Below are 26733 nucleotides of genomic sequence, written 5' to 3'. Positions count from 1 at the left end.
AGGACTTAGTTGAGATTTATTCAAACCTCAGGAATGTTAATTATTTTACCAGAATCAAAATTATGTAAAACTTTAATTTTACAATTTAGTAAGAATTGTATATGAGGGGGTCTGTATAGGCCCATTAAGCCATATACCGTGAGTCTCCAGAATATGAGCCCAACCCAAAAGGTCCAAATTGCCGTGTGTGAAAACCACTGTACTGTGTAGGCATGTAGCTCAGCAAATTTTTCTTGTTTCGTTTTTCTTTTCATTTTCCATTCCTAATTGGCTAATTCCAACGTGTCTTTCTCACTCTCTCAAGCCAGACGCCACTGATTTTGTTGAGGTTATTCTTTTCACTCCCATTGTTTCTTGTACTTTGTTTTGTTATATATCTGTTGAATGTATGCATGTATGTATGTGTGTTTTGGGTTATTGATAATGGGGTATTGGTGTTGGTATTAGAGGCGTGGCTTATAGTTCTCTGATTCTATGTCATGGGTTTTACGTTTTACTTTTACTGGGTTCTTCTTGGGGTTTAGTAATTCCTGTCTATTGCTTAGTTTGGACTAATACCCATGATTTTTTTTTTCGTGTATAAGTTTGTGAATCAAACTTCATTGAAGCTGGTTAATTTTTTCACCCTTATTATTTCTTGCTCTTTGTTTTGTTTATGTGATGAATGTATTTGTATTTTGGGTGACTGATAGTTATGGTATTGGTATTGTTGTGTGAATTAATTTCTCTGATTTACTGTCATGGGTTTTGTGGGTTCTTTTTGGGGTTTACTAATTACTACCTATAGCCTAATTTGGACCAATACCCAAGATTTATTTTTTCTGCATATAAGCTTGTGAATCAAACATTATAGTATATGGGTCTTGTAAGTAGAAAGTTGGGTAAAAGTTTGGAACTTTAAATTTTCATCCACTAAGATTTGTTTTGTTTATATGAATAATAAAAAAAGTTAAATTCTTTTTTGACATTTGAGTGTCAGGAAATCCTTTTTACCCTCTGGGTGCTTTTTTCTTCTTTGCTTATTATTCTTATGGTTTTTGAGTTATTGCAAGAGTAGCATAGAACCCAGTTAAAATTTTTAGGATTGTAATATAATGTTTTTTCAGCATTAACTTTTATAGTTTTTGACTTATTGCAAGAGTAGCATTGAACCGAGTTAGAAATTTTCAGGATTGCAATTAAATATATATATATATATATATATATATTTGCATTAGCTTGGTAATGATTCTTATTTTTCTTTGGATGATGATGAGAGTTGTTGATTCTTATTTGTATTTCCATGAGAATTTTCTTTTCGCTTGATAATGCAGTGTTGATGTGTTATTTGGGTGTTGTTGAAATATCTTTAATAGTTAGAAAAATTAATAAAGAAATAATATTTAAATGGAGTAGAGAAAGAATAGAGAGTCAAATGCATGTGTATGTGATAAGTGAGTTATAGCTAGAAGTTTGTTAAAAGTTTATTTTGTCTGATGTGAATGCTCTCATAGAATAGGAAAAAGTTAAGTAGTTATTATACAAGGCTGAACTACTTGTATCTTTTGGCCTTTTTTACCCAAAGAGATAAAAGAGAATATTTTAGTTGTTTAGGATGCAAATGACCATAGATCAAACAAAAAAGAGTTCTTTTTTAAGCCTTTTGTATATAAGTTGATAGAGAAATTTTTTGGGGTTCCTTGTGTAGGACATGGGAATTCTTTTGATAAGAGATATCCAAGTTGGGTAGCTCACATGTAGTTCCTAACCCAGCCCAAACAACATTCTTCAGTCATTTTTCCAAATTACAAATAACAGCCCAGCCCATTTAACCAAAATTTTAGCTGAAAGAAAATCAGATTTTGAGAGAGAGAGAGAGAGAGAGAGAGAGAGAGACGCATACAGCAGCTACAGCCACTGCAACGCCTCCCTACCATCTGGCCAATCTGCCCAGTGGCCACTCACCTTGACACCGGTCGCCCACCGCCCTCCATCTGCGACTGCTACGTACTTCTTCTCTCTTAAAAATCTAACTTTTAACTGCTATGCCCCATAAGTGATAACAGATAAAGCTGTGATTGACTGTTGTTCTTTTCATTTTTTCTTTGTGATTGTGAGTCTTTTTCTCAGGGACTCTTGTTTTTTTGGCAATTTTGCTCTGATTTGAGTTGTGAAAGGAAATTTATATTATACAAAGACTGCATGTCAGAGTTTTAAATTTATTAATAGCGTTTGATTGTTTGTCAATATGTTTGCGAATATTTGTCTTGATTGATAGTTTGTTAATACTATATAGATGCTTATTTGAAGTTTTTATATATTTTCTTTCGCTTATACTTCGGCCCCCTAGCTTGAAATCCTGGGTCTGTCTTGAGTTGCTAATTTGCTGTGTGGGACTTGAAATCTGTAGTTGCATTAAGAAAGAGTAGCGGCAAAGTTTGTTATTTTTGATTTGCTAAGATATATATCAATCATGATAATAGCTTTAGTTCAAAGGGGCATGGTACCTTCTTGAATGAATTTAAGTTGTTGAGTAGTGGAACATCAATTTACATGCACCCTAAAAAATTTTCTTGAGGAAAGTTGATGGTGCAGTATGTAGATGACAGCCAATTGAAAATATTCGTTTTGCTTGACAAGCTAGATTATTTTTTTACTAATTTCATTTTGAAGGGTGGGATTCTGGGAGAAAAACCAAAGTATAGGTGGTTGATCTGTTTTTTTTTTTTTGTTGGAGAGGTTCCTTTGGAAGACATAGGAGTAGTCCCTGCTTGAATGCAACCTTTGTGTTACATTAAACAATTTTGCTGGAGAGAGATATCCACACATTTAATGGTTTGGATTGGTGTTCTCCGATCTAAAATCATAGTTTCTTGTAATATTTTTGTATGAAGGTCTCTTGTTTTGACTTTTTGTGTTTCACATAATGTGGTTTCTCCTATTTCTAATATAATTTTGTTACTAATAAAAAAAATTAGTCTAGTTTTAAAATTAAATTTCAGTTTCTTCGAGATTGAGGATTGCTTTTCATATGTAAAAATGGCTTAGGTTATGTTTGATAATATTTTTTGTTTTCTATTTTCAAAAACTTGTTTTTGGGAATATAAAGAAAAAACAATTTTCTTGTATTTTTGAAATCAAAAACATGTTTGGTTAGTTGAAATTAAAAAGATAGTTTTTTGAAGAAAAAAATAGAAAATATTAAAATATGTTGTTACTAAGATTTAAACTTTAATGTAAACTCATTAAATGAGACAGATTCATTAAATTAAATGCGTGTTTTCATTGACTTTTAAAAATTAGAAATTGAAAACAGCATTTTTTGCATGTTTTCAATTTCCTTCACAAACAGCCTTTTTTATATGTTTTTAGTTTCCTTCACAAATTGGGTTTTGAAAACAGTTTTTGATTTTTGCCCATTTTGAGTTGCCAAACAAGTTTTTTAGTCTCAAAAATAGAAAATTGTTTTTAAAAACAAAATCTAAGGGGAAAAAACAGTTACCAAACATACCCTTGTTCACTTGTCATTCTGCTTGGGAAGGCATTAGAGCAAGAAATGGTGACGTGGATTGGTGGAAATTGGTGTGGGATAGTGCTTTCATATTTAAGTAAGCTTTAATTCTATGGTTAGCTATTAATAATAGGCTATCCACTAGTGATAGGATGGCTTCTTGGGAGAAGTAAGGGAGTGTTGTCGTGTTTTTGAAACAGGGCTGAATGCAGGGACCATTTGTTCTTTGATTGTTCTTCTTCACATAGAGTGTGGAAGCATGTGGGGTGGTGCTGCTGTGGCTGGGATGTCCCATGTAACTACCCTGCAGGAAGCTGGCGCAGTGGGGTTGCTTCCAGCTGGTAGGAAAGAAGTTTGAAGTTGGAGTAGGAAGATTTTCTGTGGTAGTTATAGTTATCATCTTTGGAGATAGAGGAACCAGTTTTTGTTCCAGGGGTCATTGGCTTCAGAGGAGCAAGTAGTAAAAGGTATTTTAAATGATTTGAGATGGAGAGCTAGTGATATTCTTCCTGCTTAGCCTTCGGTCAGTGAGCAAGATCTTTGGTCCAAGTTGAGAATTCAGCTGTGAATTGGTTCTGGGCAGTGCTGACAGTTGTACTGATCTGTTTGGACTAGCTATTTGTTGTTACCTGCTGGGTGGGTAGGGGTGCAGGTGTTTTGTGTTGGATTGGAGGTCCATTTGATGACCTGTTTGTTTGTTGTTATGCTACTGCAGTAGCTGTGTTTTTTCTAGAGTGGTGTTTTGGCCTCAGGAGTCTAAATCAGTGTTGGCTGCCCTGATTGGGCTAGTTGATTGTTGCTGCTTGCTGGATTTTGGGCAGGGGTTTAGGTGTAGTTGGGGGTCTATTGGGAGGTTCTTTGAAGACCTGATTGTATGCAGCCATGCTGTTTGTGTTTTTGTGTTGATGAGCTGTAAATGATGGTTTTTTTTTTCGATAGGTAAATGATGGTTTTTGGTTAGTAAGATTTCTTATTCATCAAAAAATAAAAATTGCATTTCATAGGAAAAGGAGATAAAACTATTTCTTTCAAATCTAAGATGAAATGATATGATGTAGTACATGCAATCCTATATTATTATGTCTCCTTTAATTCATTGAGATTATGAATAGCCAAAATTCAAGGATTCTAACATGGGACACACTTTTGACATATTGCTGTATTTGTCTTCTCCTCCTTTCTCAATCCTTTAGTCAAATAACCTTTTTATGTTTGACCTCTTCTGTATTTTTTCTTGTTATTTTTCTACTGAAGGTTACTGTTGTGTCTTGTTTGTCATTGTAAATGTCTTATTTCCTGTTGAACTAACCTTGCTTGAAGGAAATGTATATGAATGAAACTCTCTCATTCCATATTTATTAATTTGTTGATTTTGTGGATTTCAGGCCATATTGTTGCTCTAGTGAGAACTCAAAAGCTTATATGTTGATTTTCCATTAATAGACTTTAAGCCTGAAAATGAGCTTTGTTTTGAGATTTAGACACTATTTACCTAATGGGTTATCTAGAAATCCTGTGGTAGCACTAAATGCCATTAACTTCAGTGGGTTCACTCGAAGGTTTGGTCAACCTGCAAGGGTGGAAGAGGAGGAAGAAGAGGAGATTGATCAAAGAAGGCTCCCAACTGATTATGATACAGCTACTTTTGATCCTACGGAGCATCGCAGTCCACCAAGTGAGCGTGTCTTTAGGCTTGTAGATGAAGTTTCAGGACTCACATTGGCTGAAGCTGCTGAGCTGGGAGCCATTATGATGAGAAAAATGGGAATGAAGGAGCCACCAACAGTGGGGATCTTGAAACCAGGAGCTGCTGGATTGGCTGGAATTGCTGTTAAATCATCAGCAGCAGCCAAGGAGGAGAAGAAACCAGAAAAGACTGTTTTTGAAATAAAACTGGAGTCGTATGAAGCTTCTGCAAAGATCAAGATAATCAAGGAGGTCAGAGGGTTTACCGATTTGGGTCTCAAGGAAGCCAAAGATTTGGTGGAGAAGACCCCTGCAGTTTTGAAAAGGGGACTTTCAAAAGAAGAAGGTGAACAAATAATTGAGAAGTTGAAAGCTCTTGGGGCCAAGGTTGTTTTGGAATGAATGGAAACCAATACAACTTGTACGCCTCCCTGTTTGAATTCTTTAAATTTGTTCTTTTTCTTTAGCTTTAGACACTATAATTACAAGTTTTGCATGCATGTATCAAAGTAGAAGTGGGATGAATCCTGTTTTATGGATTAAGGGTTTGGGATATTTGGATACCTCAGGATTGATCCAGTCCTGTCCCGTGCTATTCAATTGTCTGCCCCATTTGTAGTCATTTCTTTGCAAGTTAAAACCCATCTTGGAAACCCAAATATGATATCCTTTTCATGTTTGATGTTTTCATTTGCTATGATTGTGGTACATTTTAGGCTAAACATGCTGTGAATTGTTTCTAGTTGTTTACAGGAGCTTCTTCATTTCTAGAACAGAAACATACTTAAAATTTCTGTTGCTGGCCTGACTTAATTGGGATAATACTACCCTTGCATCTAGGGGTCATTAGTTCCATGCCAAAGTGTCCAATACTCGGTGTGCCACTTAGAGAACTCATAGAAGCTGAACATTAGTGTGCTGTAGTAAGAAATTTGTTGGGATGATTAGTTCTATTGGCTGAATATATGTGCACGTAATCTGGCCCTTTATTGAAACAACCATATTAGGTTGTCTACATGTCATTTCAGTTGAACTGAATCCATCTTGGTATTTTATCTAACCATACTGCATGCCATTTCATTTTAGATTAAAGTGGGATATGTGGAACGGATTATTTTATATCATCTCAAAAATGACCTCCTTGGCCTATAATGTGTGTGTATATATTGGACAATTCAATTGTTATAATGGGGAATGAGTGATTCAAACTATGGATGTTTTTGTTGAAAACACTAAGAAGTGCCGATTGAGTAAGATCTGCACAACTGCTTTTGGCATGCATGATGCAATTGAAAAATACCACTTTCATATGCTAGATTAGGACTAAGAAAGAAAGCATATCATGTTGATCAATATACTATACCACCTCCAACATGAATTCAAATTAATTTTAAGTTCTATAAATTTATATAAGAATATACGACCTCAGCCATTGTCCATCGTAGGAACCTTAGTAAGAAACTCATACATGTGGACATTCATGTGTAAGAGCTGGAAGGATTTGAATGATTGAATTAATAAGTACTTACACAGGCTGTTAGAATTAGTTAATGATTTCTCATAATATCAAGAGTCTTTGAAAATGTTCAATCGGATTGAGCTATTGAAGTTCTACAACATGATTTTCAGTTGAAGTTAAAAAGTCTTATTTATTTTAAAATTCTGCAAATTGCACTTTCTCATAAAATTTGGGTTCAATTGCAATGTTTCCACTAAGTTCAAAATCGAGCAATCAACTCTTGACATAGTTTCAGGAAGTAAAGCTTCATTTCAACATTAATGATGGTTTTCTAAGGTACCCATTTCTTGCTTAATGAGAGAAGCAATACTCACTTGTAAAAGTGAAGATTTTTTTTTTTTTTGATTGGAAATTCATGAACTTTTTATTTCACTCTTGGAAAGCCTGGTTCACATCAGAGAGAATTACAGAGTTGATAATGGGTGGAGTTTCCTCCATCCATGTTACAAAGTCATCTATTGATTGGGCATACTTTTCAAGTCCGTGAGCTGCCTTGTTTCCTTCTCTTCTTGTGTGTCTAACTTCAATATGGCGGATATGATGCATGTGGTTCAAAGTACCAGCGATAATATTTGCAATAGCTGTGGAAGCTTCTGTTACCCCCTGAAGAGCAGAACATACCTGCAAGCTGTCACTTTCAAAGACTACATTCTGAATGCCAGTATCTCTAGCAAACATAGCAGCAGCTTCTATTGCATTTGCTTCGATCTCTAAGGCAGCCAAGGGAACCTGCAATCTCTTACTCATGGCAGCAACCACACGCCCTCGATCATCCCTGGAAATTACACCTATTCCAGCCCATTTGTGCTTTGAAAAAATAGCCTCATCTGCATTTACCTTGTACCATCCATGTGGCGGAGGGAGCCATCTGTGTTGCAATATATTCCTCACGAAATCTGCTTCTTGTTCAGCAGCTGCAACTTTCTTTCCCCCATGCCTCACTTCATTTCTATTCTTCCAAATACCCCATGCAGCCATTAGAATCATGTCCATCAGGTTTGAGTCCTGATTGTTAGTCATTCCGCTCTGCCAAAGTATGTCCTGAAAATCCCCTCTGCCCTCTTTATCATATTGACCAAATGACAATGATTCCACACTTCCTTTACTTTTGAGCATTGACACAGCACGTGTAAGACAGTTTCAGGTCCTGACCCACATTCATCATAGGTCGGGTCCTCAATGACTTGCCGATGAAACAAATTCATTTTGGTTGGGAGTATATTTTGGCATGCTCTCCAACCAAAAGCTCTGATCTTGTTGGGGATTTTTGCTTTCCATAACCTTTGCCAAAATCGTTTCATGCTTGATAAGTCAAAGCTTTCCCCTCTGCCACATGTGTCCCTGTTTCTGGCGAGGTAATATGCACTCTTCACACTGAATCTCCCATTAGCAGCTGCTGTCCATACTAGTTTATCACATGGTAGTGTTGTGCTTAAGGGGATGCTCAATATGGAGTTTACTTCATGCTGCAGGAAGATATCTCGAATCATATCAGCTTTCCATTCTCCATTTTCTGCATCTATGAGTACACTAACTGTTGCCTCCATAGGTAAAAGTCTTTCTGGGGAGACTATACGAAAGGTGGATGGTGTATTAGTCCACTTGTCCTTACATATGCTGATACTTCGGCCATTTCCCACTTGCCATTTGACTCCATCTCTAATTAAAGGTTGGGCTGCCCAAATACTCCTCCAAGCAAAGGATGGGTGATGAGCTTTCTTGGCGTGTATAAACTCTTCATCATAGAAGTATTTATTTTTGAAAACTCTGTAAAACAGAGAGTTTTTTCCTTGTTACAGTCGCAAACCCTGTTTAACCAAGAGAGCAAGGTTAAAAGCATGTAAATCTCTAAAGCCCATACCACCCTTGAATTTTGGCTCACATAGCTTATCCCATTTCAACCATGCCATTTTTCTTTCGTCTCCTTTCTGCCCCCACCAGGAATTCCAAACCATGCTTGTCATCTCATCACACAAATTTTTTGGTAGCAAGAAACAGCTCATGGTGTGTGCAAGAATAGCTTGTGCAATAGCCTTAATAAGTACTTCTTTTCCTGCATTGGATAATAGTTTCTCCTTCCACCCAGAAAGTTTATTAGCCAAACGTTCTTTCAACTGTTGGAATGTGTTTTGCTTTGATCTTTCCACCAACGAATGCAAGCCCAAGAATATAGGCATATCTTTGTGGCGTGTGCCAACCATTGAAATAACTTTTTGAAATGATTACTTTATTTTTCAATAAACTTTTTTGAGTAGGGACAATTATCATCCTAAAGAAAGTGTTTTCAACATACTTCATAGTCACATTAATTTTATAGTCATTATTAATTTCCTTATCTTTTTAGTGGAGACAATTATCACCCTAAAGAAAGTGTTTTTAACATGCTTCAGAGTTCTTCTCCAAAAAAATAAAATAAATAAATAAATAAAACCACAAGCTTCAAAGTCGCATTAATTTAATGATTATCAATTTCCTCGACATTTTTTGAGTGGGGACAATTATCATCCTAAAAGGAGTTTAAGGTTTCATCATGCCTCAAAGTAACATTAATTTTAACATCAATATTAATTTCCTCAACACGTGTGTACAATAAAATGTTTTCACTGGCAGCAACAGAACTATTGTCCATATAGATCTTCATTCTTCTATTTCTTGCTTGAGCAGTCATGGCCTTGGTCAAGATCTTGTTAGCCACATCACGTTTAGACACTCCTCAAAAGGATCGTGGATATGATAAGGGATTCCAAAGGTAAGCCACACTGGTATTTGGCCTCCAATACATGATAAAGGTAGTTGCTGCACCACTGATCATGCAAGGTCTCAGTTCTTGTACTTATCTTGCTCTCAACCCCAAGTGCCTTGCACCTGTCATGATCATAACCCTCACTTCATCTTCTTCAGCAACTCTCCATATTCAGTCAACTCGCTGACCATCTTGAAGCTTTTGGCGTGACCACAACTGTGATGGCGGAGCTTTGGGCGCTGAGGGATGGAGTTTGCCAGTGTCATCTATGGAGTCTTCAAATGTCTATTGAATTGGATGCTTTTGCAGGTTTCTATTGAGGATGGTCTCTTGAACGAAAGTCAAGCATATCTAAGGAAGCGAATAGGTGGTAAATGTCTTGGCTGCTTTGGGGAGAATACAAGCTGAGCACTTTATATTGTTTGCGACTCTCATTACTCCTTTTCTAGCACTAGTCTTCGTTTTGAAAAGATACATATTAAACTTTCTTGATATTTTGTCGGTTTCTCTATGATTTTTGAAATTAATGGTTTCTTTTTTCCTTCACTAACATGATCCAAAAAACCTATAGAGAGAAATCCAATAGTCACAAAATAATGGTTAGAAATACTGAACGTATTGTCATAAATCTCATGACACTCTAGAAATCGAAAATAATGCAAAAACCTTTAGGGGTGTATTATTGTCACCAAGTGATAACTGACAATCACCTCCCACTACTTTGGGCCCGAGTCTATAAAATTTGGGAGTGAGAGCCAGCCAATATGATCTTTTTTTTTCTTCCTGGCCTAAAATAGTAAAATTGGGGCTTCTTTTGTTTTAGGATCCTCATCTCATTGATTCTTCATTTCTTTTTACTTTTTTTATGACTCCTTTGAAATGTCTCTTTTTGCTTTTCTTTTTTCACTCCCTCTCTCTCTCTCTCTCTCTCTCTCTCAAGAAACTGGAACTGTTCCCACTTCAAGAATTTAGAAAGAAAAATAAAATCTCAGAATACATTGATTTGTCCATCACAAAACTAATGTGATAACAGATCAGATACACTAATGGTTCATTTGGATAGAAGTTCAAATGCTTGAATAAAATATGAGGGCTTTTTTTCCCAATATATGATATTTGAGAATGGGTTTGGGCTGTATTAACATATGGATTTGGTGCTTATTTCAAATCCATAACATCACAAGTATTTTTGATAGATCAAAATCCCCAAATCTCAAATCATTTGTTGAATGCTTATCAAACAATTTATACTACCAATTATTCTTCAAATCCCTTGATTGCATAACATTATGACTCAAAAGGGAACATCTACCTGAAAGAGATTACCAAAATTTCCAAACCATGGTGCTCGGATGAAACCAAATGAAAAAGACCCAGAGATGCTAACAATCATTAATGCCTGAAGTGCCTCACATTGGTGAAGAGGAGTGATACACCATACTTGTTACAGCAGTCTATGGCATCCGCATCTCTGATGCTCCCGCCAGGCTCAGCAATAACACTAACTCCATTCTCACATGCTATTTCCACTGCATCTTTCCAGGCTGTTCACAAAACAAGCAGCATCCACATTAAAAGATAGATATAAAAGATATATACAACCTTTTAAAGCATCACTTTTTTCAAAGTACTACTGAGCTTTTGCACAATAATCAGAATAAGCTGAGCTGAAAAGAGATTCATCCAAACACACAAGAATCCACTGGTGCAGGAATACACTAGCAATTTAGCGTAAATCAGGTAGTAATTACCAAATGGAAAAAAGGCGTCGCTAGCCAAAGCTGCCCCTTTGACCTCATCCCCAGCTTTCTTCAATGCTATTCTCAAACTCTCCACACGGTTTGGCTGCCCACTTCCCATGCCCAACATACAGTTATTCTGCTCAAATGACAAGAAGAATCAGAACTGAGTCCCAGCCAGATCCATTGGTGCATAAACTAAGAAAGTATAAAAATTCCAACCTTTGCTATTACAATGGCGTTACTTTTGACATGCTTGACGCATAACCATGCAAACTCTGCATCACGAAGCTCACTTTCTTGTGGAGCCTTCTCAGAGACCACGTTAAATTGGATATCCTGGGGGGTCAAGTCATCTGAATCCTGAGCTAACCACCCGCCACCAACTTGTCTGAGTGAAAGCTTTCCTTTTTCATTTTTTTGTGCTTCAAGGATCCTTAGAGACTTGGATTTTTTCTGTAGGATTTCAAGCCCTTTCTCTGTATACTTGGGTGCAACCACAATCTCATAAAACATCCGAGTCTCACCATCAGTGGGGCTCCTAAACTCTCGGATTTCCTTAGCAAGAGCCTACAAGTACAGAAAAACAAATAGTAAAGAGGGTTTAGCTCCTCTTTATTTCCAGCTTCCAAAATTGGCTGCATTAGCAATCTAATTGTGACATCTTAATGAATGGAGAAGTGATTCAATCTTATGAGAGAAGAGAATATGATTTGGCCCCAGGGCCTCAGATCACATGATAAAGGAGCACAGTAGCTTGGATTGGGGACCTCGGATATGACTAATATTCAATTTTCAAATCTCGCTCATAATATATCATATAAGATGAAATAAAAGTGATAATCATTGGCCCTACTTCTTGGTTATATATCATCAATGCCACCTCACGCTTTAATGCACTTCGATATAATAGGAAAGCTCACAAGATATGCAAGGAAAAGAATCCATGCTAGACCCAAAACTTACAATGACAAACTTACCTCATCAATTTCAACATTGAAGGCTACAATGCCACCAAATGCACTCACTGGATCTGCTTTTACAGCAAGCCTGTATGCTTCAAGGATATCATCACGTGAAGCTACCCCACAGGGATTTGTATGCTTTACAACTACACAGGTAGGGTTTTTAAACTCTGACACACAATTCCAAGCTGCATCAGCATCTAAATAGTTATTGTAAGACATTGACTGCACCACAAAAGAAAAAGGCTGTAAGCACATGCTTGGTTCAACAGATATGTATACCATAAAAAAAGTGATTTCTGCACACTGATGGATTCAGATAATCCTCTACATAAAAACTTGGAAAAAAAAATAAAGAAATTAAAATCTGAATTAAACCAATTACACATATATGTTAAAAGAACCCTAACCACAGTGCTACTATGATAAATGTACATGTACTAGCACAGACATTCATACATGGTCTTCTTGTGATATGCATTTACTTTGTCACTGCCAATCTCATCAATAGGAAACAAAATCCAAGTCATAAAAATAATGAAGATTAATATACAATGCTCAACTCTTGAGAATAATATCAGGTACACAAAAGGTAATGTAAGTATGAAACTATTCACAGCAGGAATCTTTTATTGAAAGTGCCTGCATAACTACTGAACCCACTTACACTTTAATGCCATTGCTGAAGATAACAGTAATGCCACTAGACAGATGAGAATATTGTTGTCACCTATTCAAACCCAATTTTAATCTACATCTTCACTATAAAAGTAGAGGATTTATTTTATCATTATCATATTATTAGAGAGGTAGAGATTAAGACAAACACAAAATAAATTTACATATTAAATATCGTATAATTTTTTTATAATAGTGAATAGATGAACACAATAGTATGTATTTCCCACCTTCCCATGGTGTTGAATAGCGGTTGCAATACCACCTGCATTAACCTCTGCAAGCCTCTTGTCAACATAAAATGCAGCTTTTTGATGAGGATTTTCACCATACCGAAGAGAACTTACGCGCTCTAGTGGCACAGTTAAGCTGGGAGGGAATTTATCTAGAAACAAATAAAGAACCTTGTCATCTATATACCCAAGTTGGAGGCAGTTTGGAAAAACAACATAATGAATTTACGGCATTCTGCTTTCTTAGATATTTTAAAAATATATACTTTGTGATGATTTTTAAAATCAGCCAAGATAATTTTCAAAATAATACTTTTCTTTCATTCTAGCATCATACTGTTGCTTCAGGAGAATATTTCAATATAACAGATGACTTTGTATGAGATTAATATATTCCCACATGCTTTGGACATGCCTAATTAGTGATGGTGTGCATAAACCAAACACAGTGCGAGAAGTGTTGAATATAACTTTTCAGAAAGCAGCCAGCTAATGTCAAGAAAGAAGCTGCTGTCTCAAATTTGAATGACCATTTGGAGTTCTCTTCATTAGAGACTGATATGCTGGAGAATAGTAAGAACCAGTGTGGTGTTCAATAAGCGGTGCCGCCACAACAGAGACAAGCAGAAGCTAAGCACTCAAAAATGAGCCCTTGGAAATGTATACCAAGGTTTACAGGCATTGGAAAAATGCCGTCATAGAGTAATTCCTTGACCATATCATTTTTCTAGTTAAGAACTGGGTAACAAATATTTGGGGAAATGATGGTTTGGATGTATTTGTCTTTTAATGATAATTTAGCACTCCATAGGTTTTAAATCCATGCCCTTACTCTTCATCCCATTTTTGTAGAGGAAGTGTCATTTGAGCTATAGCTCATTGGCAAAATGATGTTGTGGATGTCATCATGCTTAATAAGGGATTCTATATTGTTAAGGCTAGAGATGAATGGGTACTAGAAAGAACACTTAGTGAGGGACCTTAATTATATAGTGGGAAGCTGTTTGTCATTGAGAAATGGTAACTCAATTTGCTTCTTAGGAAGATTACCTTCACAGAAAATTCCTGTATGGGCTAAGCTTTGTAATGTTCCATCGGTGTTATTTTCTGAGGTATTCGTTATATAAGAAACATCTCTTAACTTTGCTAGGATCTGTCTTGAGATTCAGGCGGACAAAGATATCACTAATTGTTGAAACTAAGTCTTAGTTACGTGCTTATCAAAAAAGAAGTCTTGGTTACGCAGCAGATTAAAATGTATACATATCCCCTTGACAGTGAGAGACCATTTGAATGGTGCATGGAAAGAGAACCTCAAGAGACACAAACAGAAACATTGAATGAGAAAGCACAAAATCTGAAGGGGGTGTCTTTAAGGGTGGAAAATAGTAGGAACTTGAATGCTAGTACAAGATCTCAAATAAACAAAGGAGAAAGCCATGAATGCTCAGTCTTCCAATCATGGATCAATGTAGCAGTTGCTTCCAATGACACTAAAAGGAATGCAACTGGCAAGCACTCAAGACATCTCCATCGCATTTTTTTTTTGTTTGATACATAAGAAACCTCCGTAGCCTGTTTATTGAGCACAATGTTTTGAGCATGTGTGAGCCATTAAGTTATTTATTGGCAACTCTATTAATTTTGGACATATCCTTCATATATGTAACGTAATTTGTGCCTCTTTTAGGAAACCTAACCTCTCAGGTTCTGGGAGGATTCATCTTTTAATTATATCTCTTCCCAGTGGAGGAATATGTGTTAGTGTGCCTTAGGGAGTAGAGTGGTGCACATTATAGTGTGAGTGTGTGTATTTTTTTTGTTGGGGGGGGGGGGGGGTGGCGATAAAATTTACTTGCTTACCATCATCGGCAGAAGATGTAGAAATTCCTGAAGTCTGCTTCCAAAGCCACTCAGCAACTGCTGAATCATAAGATGCAACATGTTGAAATGCCTTCCAAGCAAGCCTTCTACGGAAGAATTGATCATCCCCGCCTCCTTTAAGAAATTCTAGGAGCAGAGGATAATCTTGTGGATCCACAACCACCAACACATCCTTGTTATTCTGTTTAATAATAGTCAGTTGATATTAGAGCAATTAACAAGAATATTAATATTTGGCCTTAATCAAAATAATGATGAATACTAATCTATCTATTATATTTATGTTGCATTTTGCATTGTGCTTCCAATAGAAGAATGTAGGCTTTTGCCCAGAAGTGGACCACCCAAAAAAAACCATGGCTTATGCATCAACAGGGAACTGAAAAAAAAACATGTATGGAAAACTCCTTATGATATTAGACATTATCATCCCACAACATCTCCATAACCTAATTACAACTCAAATGGAGGAATTTGAGAAGTTTCGAGGGATGTGAACAGACTATCCTTGAACTTAAAGCCTTCTTCCTTTGTACTTTGTTGGATTGGAAAGCTACTTTTCTTTCTTTGCGTTGTTTTTTTTTTTTTTCTCTTAAATTTGTTTGAGCATTGTGTATTTTGAATTGATTGTACTTCTCCCTTAGTAGACTGCTGGTGTACCGGGGTTGTTTCTCTTTCTAATAAAATTTTCCATTACTTATCAAAAAAATAAAATAAAAAATTACATCTCAAATGATAATATTGAATATTGCTTATTCGATTCAAATATATATATATATATATATATATATATTTTTATAAACATAATTATAATGTTTTTAAGCATTTAGAAGCAAAGCAAAGGAAACATCTAAATACATCAGGGTTTGTAAGGTCACACTTCACGTTTCTTAAAAATTAAAACCCCGTCTGGTTTGTGACCATTGCCAAAAGCATTATTGGTGGCTAAAGATTCATCAAATAACCTTCACCTAGTTAGTGATTTTGGCAATAATATATGGTGATAAGTTGGACAATTTTAAAACATAAGAAGAGTTGACGAAATATTTAATTCCAGGAAAAAACTATGCATAAATCATGGTGTACATGTGCCAAGTCCACAGAGAAACCAATTAATAGATATATGAATCCCAGATTTATTTTTCCTATAAAATGTCAGTGAATGATTCAAATACAACTAACCTTTGCAGCAGCCCTGATCATTGCAGGACCACCAATATCAATATTCTCAATTCCATCCTCGAACTCAATTCCTCCAGTTGAAGTAACTTTATTATAGAAGGGATACAAGTTCACCACAACAACATCAAATGTAGCTGTAGAGGAACTGTCTTAGTCAGGAAAGTATATAGCAAATTCACACAAAGCAACATTATGACCCAAAAAAAAAAAAAAAAAGAAGAAGAAGAAGAAAAAAAGACAATGAGATAGCTGGAATGGTGAAGGCATGGTAACGGGTTTCCCATCTGAACTAACCAATTCCATGTTTATTGAGGTCATCCATGTGATGCTTTTGGTCTCTCCTAGCAAGAATACCCCCATGTATGCTAGGGTGTAGAGTTTTTACACGACCATCAAGCTGTACAAGAAAATCTGAAGAATCAATTTTATGAAAAATCTTCAAAATGAAATATCTCCTCCTCTATCAAACCATTCATATATAAATATACTTTTTTCAAAGGGGAACATCCAAACAAGACAGCATAAACAAAATCTGAAGAATCAATTTGAACAGTTGATGGTGAACTGATGGCAAGACAACAACCAACAGCAGGAGACTAATTCCCATTGATCACAGCAATCCGTGGTGACTTGCAGTTGCACCAGTTTATCAGAAATAAAAGCATGATTATAGATCAATTTCAGGGTAAAATAAAGTCGATTCAATCACACCCTGAAACAGCCTTAATAATATGTGCCTGCAGAACTGACCATATACACAGTAATAGTTAAAAATGAAACGCCCCTTACAGTCAAGGCAGAGGGGCATTCATAATTGCTCAAGAACAAAACAATCTTACATTTGCAGATATCAAAATAACTATTGAATTCCAGAGATATGATCCAAATCTGCATGACACATAGCAACTCCAGACAACAAAACACATCAGAATCCTCACATACATTCCATGTCCATGACAATAAGATCTTCCATACATAAGCATATTCTTAAGAACAAAGTAACAATGACTTGGTGCATTACATAAAGAAAATTAAACAATTAAAAAGAAACACAAGCTAAAACAGATACTCACCATTTCTGGAAAACTAGTAAGCTGTTCCACTTTGGCAACAGATACCCCAGCACTTTCCAAAGTCGATGCTGTTCCTCCAGTTGAAACAATCGTGTAGCTATAGTTCACAAGACATCACAAGAGCAATCAACCACTTTGAGCACTAATATTTCTGGCCTTTTTTTATAGGGCTTTGAACACTAATTCAAACAAGGTATCATGAAATTGACTGACATATATAAAGATGATCAACATATCCCAACAAGAGCTTCCAGAACTCAAATCTTTAATAAAGAGGATAAATTACTTCAAATAAGAAATCTAAAACAAGTGTGTATGATATAAAAAAGAACAAAACAGAGAAATAGGTATTTTATTTTTTAAAATCTTACATTCCAGGCAACAGATTTATCACCAAAATCAAAGACATATCATAAAATGAGCTTCTAAAACATCAATATCTATCGACTAGGAACAATAGACTAGAAAGCAGTTGTGCTCAAACCAGCAAAGTATAAGTACAGAAGCCTTACCCCAGTTCTTGGAGCCCTTTTCCAAGAAAAGCCAGATCTTTCTTGTCTGACAATGATATTAATGCTTGTTTGTTTCCTGAAACAATCCAATAACAATAAACAAAAGATATTATTTACTCATCCAAAGAAAAAAAAAATTATGATTATTGTTAGTATCTTTATTTGGCCAAGCTAGCATTTTAGTCCCTAACCCCACTTGGACTAAAAAAAAAGGCCGCCAAAATCATACAAAACATGCCTCCTTCAAATTCTCAAGTCTTTTATAGTATAAGTAAGGATAAAACCTCAAAACTAAATTGAATCATTCGAAATGTTGAAAGACGTAACTAAACTCAAACACATAATTCCAAATACCAAAATCATAGCTTGTCCTTTGTTATTAACATAACTATTTATTAAACAATATGCAAAATGACAACTCAAAAAGAAATTCAACTAAAATGCAAACTTCATTAAAACCATCGCACACCCGTTTTTCTTCCTAAGGAATAGAACACAAATTCAGACTCCCCAGTTGATAAAGACTCCTTTTTTTAATATCATTATTTCATTTTCACCAATAAAACAAAAAATAATAATAATAATAATAATATCTAAAATTCACAATTTTACAAAACAAAACAAAACAAAAAACAAAAAGACATTTCTTTATATACAGAATTGAAGAAAAGATTGAGAGAATAACCAGAAGCAGAAGGGTGAGAAGCACTGTTGGGCACCGAGATAGCATCAGTCTTAGTGTTAGTGTCAGCCATGGCTTTGATTGGACCACCGCAGTTCAAGCGCAAAGAACAAAACTGAACCCGACCGCACCCAATTAAAGCCTGAAGCACAACAAAAACAACAACAAAAATGGCATTGAAGTGTTGAGAATATTACCAAAAAGTTATGAACTACAGTGCAGAATATGGAGTGGAAATTGATGGGTATTTTGGGAAGTTGCAAAGAAAGCCAGTACCGAAGAAAGAGAATGAGAAGAAGAGGTAGCGTTGATGCTGTGGAGGCGAGCGTGAGCGGTGGTGGCGGCGCTGATTGCTGACGTGGCGGTGGAGGTGGGAGCTGCTGCACCAACACCGAACATAGCGAGAGTATCTTTTGTGTTTTTTTTTACTACTTTTGTTTTAAAAGTACTGTTGTTGTTGCAGACTTGCGTTTCGGTGTTTATAAATAAGATGAGTTTTTGCTTTTTACCCCCAACTTTTGCAATTTTAAACCTCAGCCATCTAAAAAAAAAAAAAAATGAAAGTATAAAAAAGTAGGAATAGTAAAAATATGTTGGGAGAGGAAGGGGTTAATTGCATAGGATCTCATTCCCAAGTGAAGTCACCAGTTAAACTCATCATGAGTTTTTGCTTTTTACCCCCAACTTTTGCAATTTTAAATCTCAGCCATCTAAATAAAAAAAATAAAAAAATGAAAGTATAAAAAAGTAAGAATAGTAAAAATATGTTGTGAGAGGAAGGGGTTAATTGCATAAGATCTATTCCCAAGTGAAGTCACCAGTTCAACTCATCATGACTTCCCTGTCACTTTTATATAAACTCGTTATTTTTTATTTATTAATCATAGTCGGCCACAAAAAAAAAATTATAGTAAAATTTGAGTGATTTATTTTGTGGTATTAGATTTTTTTTTTGGTATTGAATTAGATGTTCTTTATATTTTTAACACACATACCAAATTTGGTGCCAATTAAATGTTATTTGGCTTATGATCTAGAAACATATCTTTTATGCACAATTTTAAAATACAAAAACTAATTCAAACATTTAATTGATGATGTAGTTAGTAATTTCAAATTGTCTTTAAAATTTTGCAAGAGAATAGGTTATAAAAAGAATATCTAATCTAACGATGGATTTGTTAAAATTCGCATCTAATAAAAAAGCATAGTGGCCGATATAATATTACTCCAAATGATCTCATCCCTTTTTTATTATTATTATTATTATGAGAGAGAGAGAGAGAGAGAGAGAGAGAGAGAGAGAGATTTGTAATAAACAATTTTTTTGGGGAGATTTGTAATAAACTTGTAATAAAAGTTTTGAGTATTTTATTTATTTATTTTATACATCAACTGCTTTTTATTTGAGTCTTATTTTTAATGTATGTTCTGTTAAAAAAATTTTAAAATGCATTTATTTTTTGGGAATATGCTTTTTTTAAACAAAAGAAATAAGGGAATATGTATCTAATAGAAATAAATTCAAAATTAGTTTTTTAAGGGAATAAATCTTATCCAATTTTAAACCACTTTTCCATACCTAAAAATAATAAATACTGAACTAAATATAATTAAAATCAGTTTATTCATAAAAGTACAAACTTTCCTCTCTATAGGAGTCATCTCTCTCGTATCCTATCAAGACTCTCCCTACCTTAGGTCAACCCTAAGGGCCTGAATTTTCTTTTTTCTTCTTCTTTTATACTTTTCATTATGGCGGAAGACGTGATAGATAGTTTGGGGAACATGAAGTAGACAGCAGAGGAGGAGGAAGTTATTGTGATTTCTAATGAATGTAGATTGGATGAGATGGAGAGTTGTTCATTGAGTCTTATTGGGAAGTTTTTAATGTGCAAGGCATTTAATAAAAGGGCAGCTTTGACTACCCTGCAAAAAGCATGGGGAATGCACACTAGATTGCAGATTGTAGAAGTTGGGTTGAATCTCCTTCAATTCAAGTTCCAATATGAATTTGAGATGATTAGAACACTACGAGGGGGGCCTTGGACTTTTGATAATCAATTGCTTGTGCTTAAGAAATGGCACAAGGGGATGACTACGAGTAACGTAAGATTGGAGCATGCTTCCTTATGGGTTCAGATATAGGAGCCCCGTTTGATATGATATCTCATCAGGTAGCAACTGAAGTAGGCAATAGGTTGGGCGTGGTGGAGGAAGTTTAGAGAAGGAAAGTGCAGGACGTTCAAAATGTTTTATGAGGGTTTGAGTAGCACTCCCTATCTCAAAACCACCGCGGCGTGGTGGTTATATTGCAGATTTCGATGGAGAACGTACATGGGTAAAGTTCAAATATGAGAGATTGCCAATTTTCTACCACTTTTGTGCTCTACTTGGACATGACGTACGTCACTGTGCGAGTCATTTTGCTGTAGAGAAAAATGGTGGTGAAGTTGATTATCAGTACGGAGATTGGTTGAAAGTGTCTGGTGGCTGCCTAAGATCACCACCATGGGACGGTGGTGCTAAGAATAACCAACCAACAGATACGTGGGGGCTGAGGAGGTCCGAAAGTCATGAGGTGGATAATCCGAATCATGATGATAATCCCGAAATTCATGGGCAGCACCAGATATTCAGCAAAATGGGATAAATCCAGATTCCCAAGAGAGTGTATTCGGAAATATTGGAGCAGATGAAGGAGAATATAATGGTGAATCTATCTCTATTATCATGGAGAAGAATAAGGCGAATTCACATGCATATCAGGTTGTCACGCTTGAAAACAATTCAGCTGATGGGCCGAGTGGGCTAACTTCAGCTAAACCGAGATCAACTTGGACCAGGATAATGTGGATGGATTATGGGCTTGGTGGTCTTACTAGGGTCAGTGAGTTACCATTATTGGGGAAGAGAATGAGCACATGTGATGCTGATTATCCCAATTAGAATGAAAAGGAGGTTGAACAGAAGGTGAAGCGTGGGAAAGTGGCTGTTAGTTATTCAAACATTGATGATGGATCTGCGAGGGTGGAGTACCACCCTTGCCAAGAGCAATGAGGCTACTAAGTTGGAACTGCCAAGGGCTTGGGAACCCTTGGACAGGTCGTAGCCTTCGCAAAATAATGAAGGAACAAGCTCCCACCATGTGCTTCTTGATGGAAACTCGGTTAGATAAAGAAGGATTTGAAAAGCTTTATGGTGAACTACCTTTTTCAAATAGGATTATTGTCAAACATCCTAATTCGAGGGGAGGATTGGCGTTGATATGGAGAATGAAGTGCAGCTAGATTTAGTTAATTTCACAACAAATCATATCCTGGTCAAAGTAAGGGAGGATGATGGTTTCGAATGGTTGTTAATAGGTTTTTATGGTTGGCTAGAGGCGTGTCAACGGCATAAATCTTGGGAGTTACTGGCCCACCTTAGAACATTTGTGGAGGGTCCTTGGCTTTGTATTGGGGATTTCAATAATATAATCCAGTCTTCAAAAAAACTAAGCAAGCGGCCATCCCAAATGAGTCAGATTGATTCATTCCATGTAGCTTTGGAGCATTGTCAACTGGAGGATTTGGGCTATAGGAGTTACCCGTACACGTGGAATAATAAAAGACTGGGTGATGCTAACACAAAAATGCGGTTGGATAGGGCAATAGCAACAAAGACATGGAGAGATAAGTTCCAGCTAAGCACAGTGAATCATCTTTCTCCCTATGTGTCGAATCATCTCCCTCTTATCCTTCAGACAAAAAATTATGGGAAGAATAGACCAAAGGGCTGATCTAGATTTAAATTTGAAGAAAACTAGTTATTATGAGAAGATTGTGAGACGATGATTAAAGAAGCATGGAGTGTGGATGTGAGTGGTATGCACGGGTTGGCTATGCTCAAACAGAAAATTGAAGTTTGTGGAGTTGAGTTATAGGCATGGGGATCCTCTAAGTTCAATCCGAATATTGATGAGATAAAGCAACTCCAAAAACAACTTGAGCAACTAAATATTGCTGAGATCACGGTGGAATCTAAAGCTGAATATTTGGCTGTGAGTAAAAAGTTGGATGACCTTCTTCTGAAGCAGGAGATATTCTGGGCCCAAAGATCTAGGATTGCTTGGTTGAAACATAGGGACAAAAATACAAAAAAAAAATTCATTCCAAAGCATCCCAACGACGAAGGAGGAATCACATCCATGGAATTAAAAATGTGAATGAGCAATGGGTGGAAGAGATGGAGGAGATAGCTGAAGTGGCAACTAATTATTTTGATAGTTTGTTTAATGCAGATACATGTGATCATATTGAGGAATGTCTTAATGTGGTGGCACATTGAATCACTCCAAGCATGCATCGGATATTGTCTAGTGAATTTACTATAGATGAGATTAAAGCGGTGTTGTTTCAAAAGGGACTAGCAAAGGCTCTTAAACCTGGTAGTATGAATGCTCTATTTTACCAAAGGTTTTGGCATGTAGTGGGAGATAATGTTGTTACTGCTGTGTTGGAATATTTGAATTCAGGTGTTATGCTTCTTAATATTAATCACACTAATATTGTGTTAATCCCTAAAAGTGAAGAATCCTGAGAAAATGTCGAATTTTCGGCCTATTAGCTTGTGCAATGTTATTTATAAAATTATTTTTAAGGTGTTGGCTAACAAGTTGAAACAAATTCTCCCGTCTATTATATGACCTACTCAAAGTGTCTTTATCCCAAACGTCTCATCATTGATAATATTTAGGTGGCCTATGAGACTCTATATACCATGCATACTAGGAGAAAAAGGCAAAAAAGGCTCGCTTGCACTAAAGCTGGATATCAGCAAGGTATATGATTGGGTGGAATGGTCTTTTTTACAAGGCATAATGCATAAGATGGGATTTCTAAATAGATGGATTAGTTGGTTGATGGGTTATGTTACCACATCTTCCTTTTCGATTCTCATTAATGGCAAACCTCATAGGAACATCCATCCCTCTAAAGGATTCGCCAAGGTGATCTATTATCGACATATATGTTCATGTTATATGCAGAAGGGTTGACTTCATTACTAGCAAAAGTAGAGCATGAAAGGCGCATTAATGGGGCATCTATATGTCAAAAGGCGCCTAAAATTTCAAATCTAATGTTTGCTGATGACTCTTTGCTTTTTTGTTGAGCCACACAAGGTGAAGTTGATGTGATTAATGAGGTCTTGCAGATTTATGCTCATGCGTTTGGTCAATGTATTAGTATGGATAAATCATTCGTATATTTTAGTAGCAATACCCCAAATAGACAAAGAGAGGAGATTGTGGCAGCCTTGGGTGTGAAACAAATGGAAAGATTTGAAGCATTTTTGGGACTACATACATTGGTGGGAAGGGCTAAATATCAAACCTTTTCCTTTCCAAAGGATTGAGTTTGGAAAAAATTACAAGGATGGAGGGGTGTGATGTTATCAAGGGCTGGGAAGGAAGTGCTTATAAAAGTGGTAGCCCAATCTATTCCATCATATACTATGGGGCTATTTCAATTGCCTTTGAAGCTATGTGATGAATTGAACGCATTGTGTGCAAAATTTTGGTGGGGTCAAGTTGGAAATAAGAAGAAAATCCATTGGAAAAATTGGAGTTATTTGTCTCGGCCAAAAAATGAAGGTGGGATGGGATTTTGGGATTTGAAATTCTTCAACCTTGCTATGTTAGCAAAGCAGGGGTGGAGATTAACTACATGACCAAAGCTCTCTTTTGTTCCAATGTTTCAAAGCTAGGTACTTTCCATGATGCAACTTCTTGGATACGGTTGAGTCACCAAATTGTTCTTAGGCATGGACGAGCATTATTGCTACACTACCTATTCTGAAGAGTGGGTGTTGTTGGAGAGTGGGGAATGGTGTATCCATCAAAGTGTACTAAGATAAATGGATCCCAAGCTGCCCAGCAAATAAAATTCTTCACCCAATTCATGAAGTTAATGAGGAGCTGTTGGTATCGGATCTTATTGATATTGATATACATTGGTGGAGGCGTGATGTGATTATGGCAAACTTCAGCAAAGAGGAAGCCGATGCTATTTGCAAAATTCCTTTAAGCCAAAGAAATGTACCCGACTCATTTGTGTGGCTGCATACCAAGAATGAGAAGTATTCAGTTAAGTCGGGGTACCATGTAGCAAGGAAAGTGATGATAAAAGATGATTGGGTTGAAAGCCCTAGAGGTATCGGTGGTCAGCAGGTGTGGAAGAAGATTTGGTAGCTGCATGTGCCAAGTAAAATAAAAGTTTTCGGGTGGAGAGCATGCCAAGACATTTTACCAACACTAGTGAACCTTGTTCGAAGAAGAATAATTTCATAGAGTGGTTGTCAATGTTGTATAGGTCTACCCGTATCTGCATTACACGCAATCTAGGAATGTGGAGTTGCGCAAGATGTGTGGGTTGGACGCTCCATCAGCTTGTAGAAATGCACTCCTATTTTCCATGACATTTTCTTGTTGTTTGGGTCATTATTGGACAGGTTATCAACAACTGAGTTTGAAGTGTTTCTTGTTCAAGCTTGACTTATTTGGAACCAAAGAAATGCAATTGTACATGAGGACAGATCAAGGATCCGAATTGGTTGAACAAGAGAGCAATGGATTATTTGGAGGAGTATAGGAAGGCATAAGAGCAATGGATTCTCCCAAGAGCGACGTAGCCCACAAATACTTGGCAACCTCCTCCTCCATTAGTGTACAAGCTTAATTTTGACGTAGCTATTTTTACTGAACTTCATTGCTCTGGCTTTAGGGCAATAATTTGTAACTCAGATGGAAAAGTGATGGCTGCAATGTCTGTCAAAGGGCCTTTGGTCAACAACAATGAAGAAGCAGAGGCATTGGCTTGTCGAAAGGCAATAGAGTTCTCAATGGAAGCAGGTTTCTCAGAGTTGCTAATTGAAGGTGACAACGCTACTGTTATGAAAGCAGTTTCAGGTTCATCAGGTAGTCACTCTTTGCCGGGGCACATTTGTGAAGATATCCAATGCTATCTTTGTGGGTTGCAATCAGTTTCCATAAGCTGTATTAAAAGAGGGGGGAAATAAGGTAGCGCATATTTTGGCTCGCTACTCTAGGAGCATTAGTGATAAGTTGTATTGGATGGAAAATTCACCACCACCTGTCCTAAAAGCTTAGTACCAAGATTGCTTACATATTAATGAATGAATGATTGTTTTGTTCTAAAAAAAATCAGTTTATTCATCTAAAAAATAAATTATGTTATTCTTATCTTAACAGACCAACTTCTATGACATGCTAGACATCCCTTAAACTTATTAAATGATGTGACTTTTGTTATTCTAAGAATGTGTGTATATGTTTATTGTTGTTCTTCAATTGAAGACGACAACATTTACCTTCTTGGGTGCATCTCTCTTTCACAATTTGTACTTATTGATGTGCACTGCTTGAGAGTTGATACGGCTAGAGCAAAAGCTTGGGGCTATGAGAATGGGCGGTGGGTGGAGGATGAGTCAATGAAGAGAGTGGAGGAAGAGGTGGAGAGGTGCAGTAGTGAGAGTCGTTTTGTGAGTTTTGGTGTTGGGTTAGACTCTACGGTTAGAGTTGGTGTTGGATATTTTTATAAAAAAAAAAAATCATATTTATTTCAATACTCATTTAAGTGAATTGAAAAAATCAATTATCCCTTAATGTCAAATATGTTGATTGCTAAAATTTGAAATTCAAATATAATTCAAAATTTGAATTGTTATTGTCAATGGTTTTTAATTAGAAATTTTTTGAACATTAATATGATGTTAATACCATCATTGCTAGCATATTTGGTTTTATTACAAATATAAACTTTCCATTCTAAATGTTTTGTATTCAAACATTCTTATTGAATATGATATGGTAACGTCATATATGGAAGATTTTCAACACTTAAATATACAGCTATTGTTGAATTATTTTATATTATGATAAGTTACCATATATACACAAGTGCTTACTATTTGGTTTAATGGAAAGTTGTCAAAACAACTAGCAACTTTCTGTAATATATATTCTGAAACTTTCTAAAAAGTATTGTAATAAAGTTCAGCCACGTTAATTATTGGTTATTAATTTTCAATAGCAATATTTGTTTTCACGTATAGATTTTGGCAAAGACACATTCATGTCCGGTTTATAAATATATATATATATATATATATATATATATATATATAGAAAGAAAGAAAGAAAGAAAACTATTGATTATATATTGATTTCAATAACTTTATGACCATTTAATTGATATCAATCCTTTTTGATTTTCTGGCTAAGGACAAGTTACATGTCCGGATCTATACATATGGAAGAAATAAAAGTTTCAAAAACACACTATTT

General features: G+C 36.0%; 3 protein-coding genes across 4 annotated transcripts; 1 reads left to right on the top strand and 2 right to left on the bottom strand.

Annotated features, from left to right (window-relative positions):
* The first annotated feature begins 189 nt into the window (after positions 1 to 189).
* On the top strand, positions 190 to 5835 carry LOC142644608 (uncharacterized). 2 transcript variants are annotated; one of them, XM_075819187.1, is made up of 2 exons: positions 190 to 328; positions 4876 to 5835. In XM_075819187.1, exon 2 carries the CDS (start codon positions 4949 to 4951, stop codon positions 5576 to 5578), a length of 630 nt encoding a protein of 209 aa, XP_075675302.1. In that variant the 5' UTR covers positions 190 to 328; positions 4876 to 4948; the 3' UTR covers positions 5579 to 5835. The 2 variants fall into 2 exon arrangements, with proteins under 2 accessions (XP_075675302.1, XP_075675303.1); XM_075819188.1 differs by lacking the exon at positions 190 to 328 and adding an exon at positions 1297 to 1986.
* A 1229-nt stretch (positions 5836 to 7064) lies between these two features.
* LOC142643960 (uncharacterized) lies at positions 7065 to 7715 on the bottom strand. The gene has a single exon (XM_075818661.1). It carries the CDS (start codon positions 7713 to 7715, stop codon positions 7065 to 7067), a length of 651 nt encoding a protein of 216 aa, XP_075674776.1.
* Positions 7716 to 10513: 2798 nt separating this feature from the next.
* Positions 10514 to 18855, bottom strand: LOC142643439 (uncharacterized). Its single transcript, XM_075818066.1, has 12 exons — positions 18663 to 18855; positions 18390 to 18528; positions 17705 to 17780; positions 17193 to 17289; positions 16414 to 16516; positions 16120 to 16253; positions 14917 to 15118; positions 13051 to 13205; positions 12158 to 12367; positions 11400 to 11747; positions 11190 to 11316; positions 10514 to 10982 (listed from the first exon to the last, which is right to left on the bottom strand). The coding sequence occupies exons 1-12, from the start codon at positions 18783 to 18785 to the stop codon at positions 10831 to 10833; spliced, it is 1866 nt and encodes a 621-aa protein (XP_075674181.1). The 5' UTR covers positions 18786 to 18855; the 3' UTR covers positions 10514 to 10830.
* Between the last annotated feature and the right edge of the window lie 7878 nt (positions 18856 to 26733).

The sequence above is a fragment of the Castanea sativa genome, chromosome 7, assembly GCF_040712315.1.
Source record: "Castanea sativa cultivar Marrone di Chiusa Pesio chromosome 7, ASM4071231v1".
NCBI classification, from domain to species: domain Eukaryota; kingdom Viridiplantae; phylum Streptophyta; class Magnoliopsida; order Fagales; family Fagaceae; genus Castanea; species Castanea sativa.
Note: the sequence above shows the minus strand (reverse complement) of the source record. Positions and strands in the feature narration are given on the sequence as shown.

Coding starts and splice junctions, on each gene's coding strand:
- LOC142644608 (XM_075819187.1), top strand. CDS start 4,949: ATGAGCTTTGTTTTGAGATTTAGACACTATTTACCTAATGGGTTATCT.
- LOC142643960 (XM_075818661.1), bottom strand. CDS start 7,715: ATGACTAACAATCAGGACTCAAACCTGATGGACATGATTCTAATGGCT.
- LOC142643439 (XM_075818066.1), bottom strand. CDS start 18,785: ATGTTCGGTGTTGGTGCAGCAGCTCCCACCTCCACCGCCACGTCAGCA. Junction 17,781..18,389: donor TTCTCACCCTTCTGCTTCTG/GTTATTCTCTCA, acceptor GGATTGTTTCAG/GAAACAAACAAGCATTAATA. Junction 17,290..17,704: donor AAAGGGCTCCAAGAACTGGG/GTAAGGCTTCTG, acceptor TGTGAACTATAG/CTACACGATTGTTTCAACTG.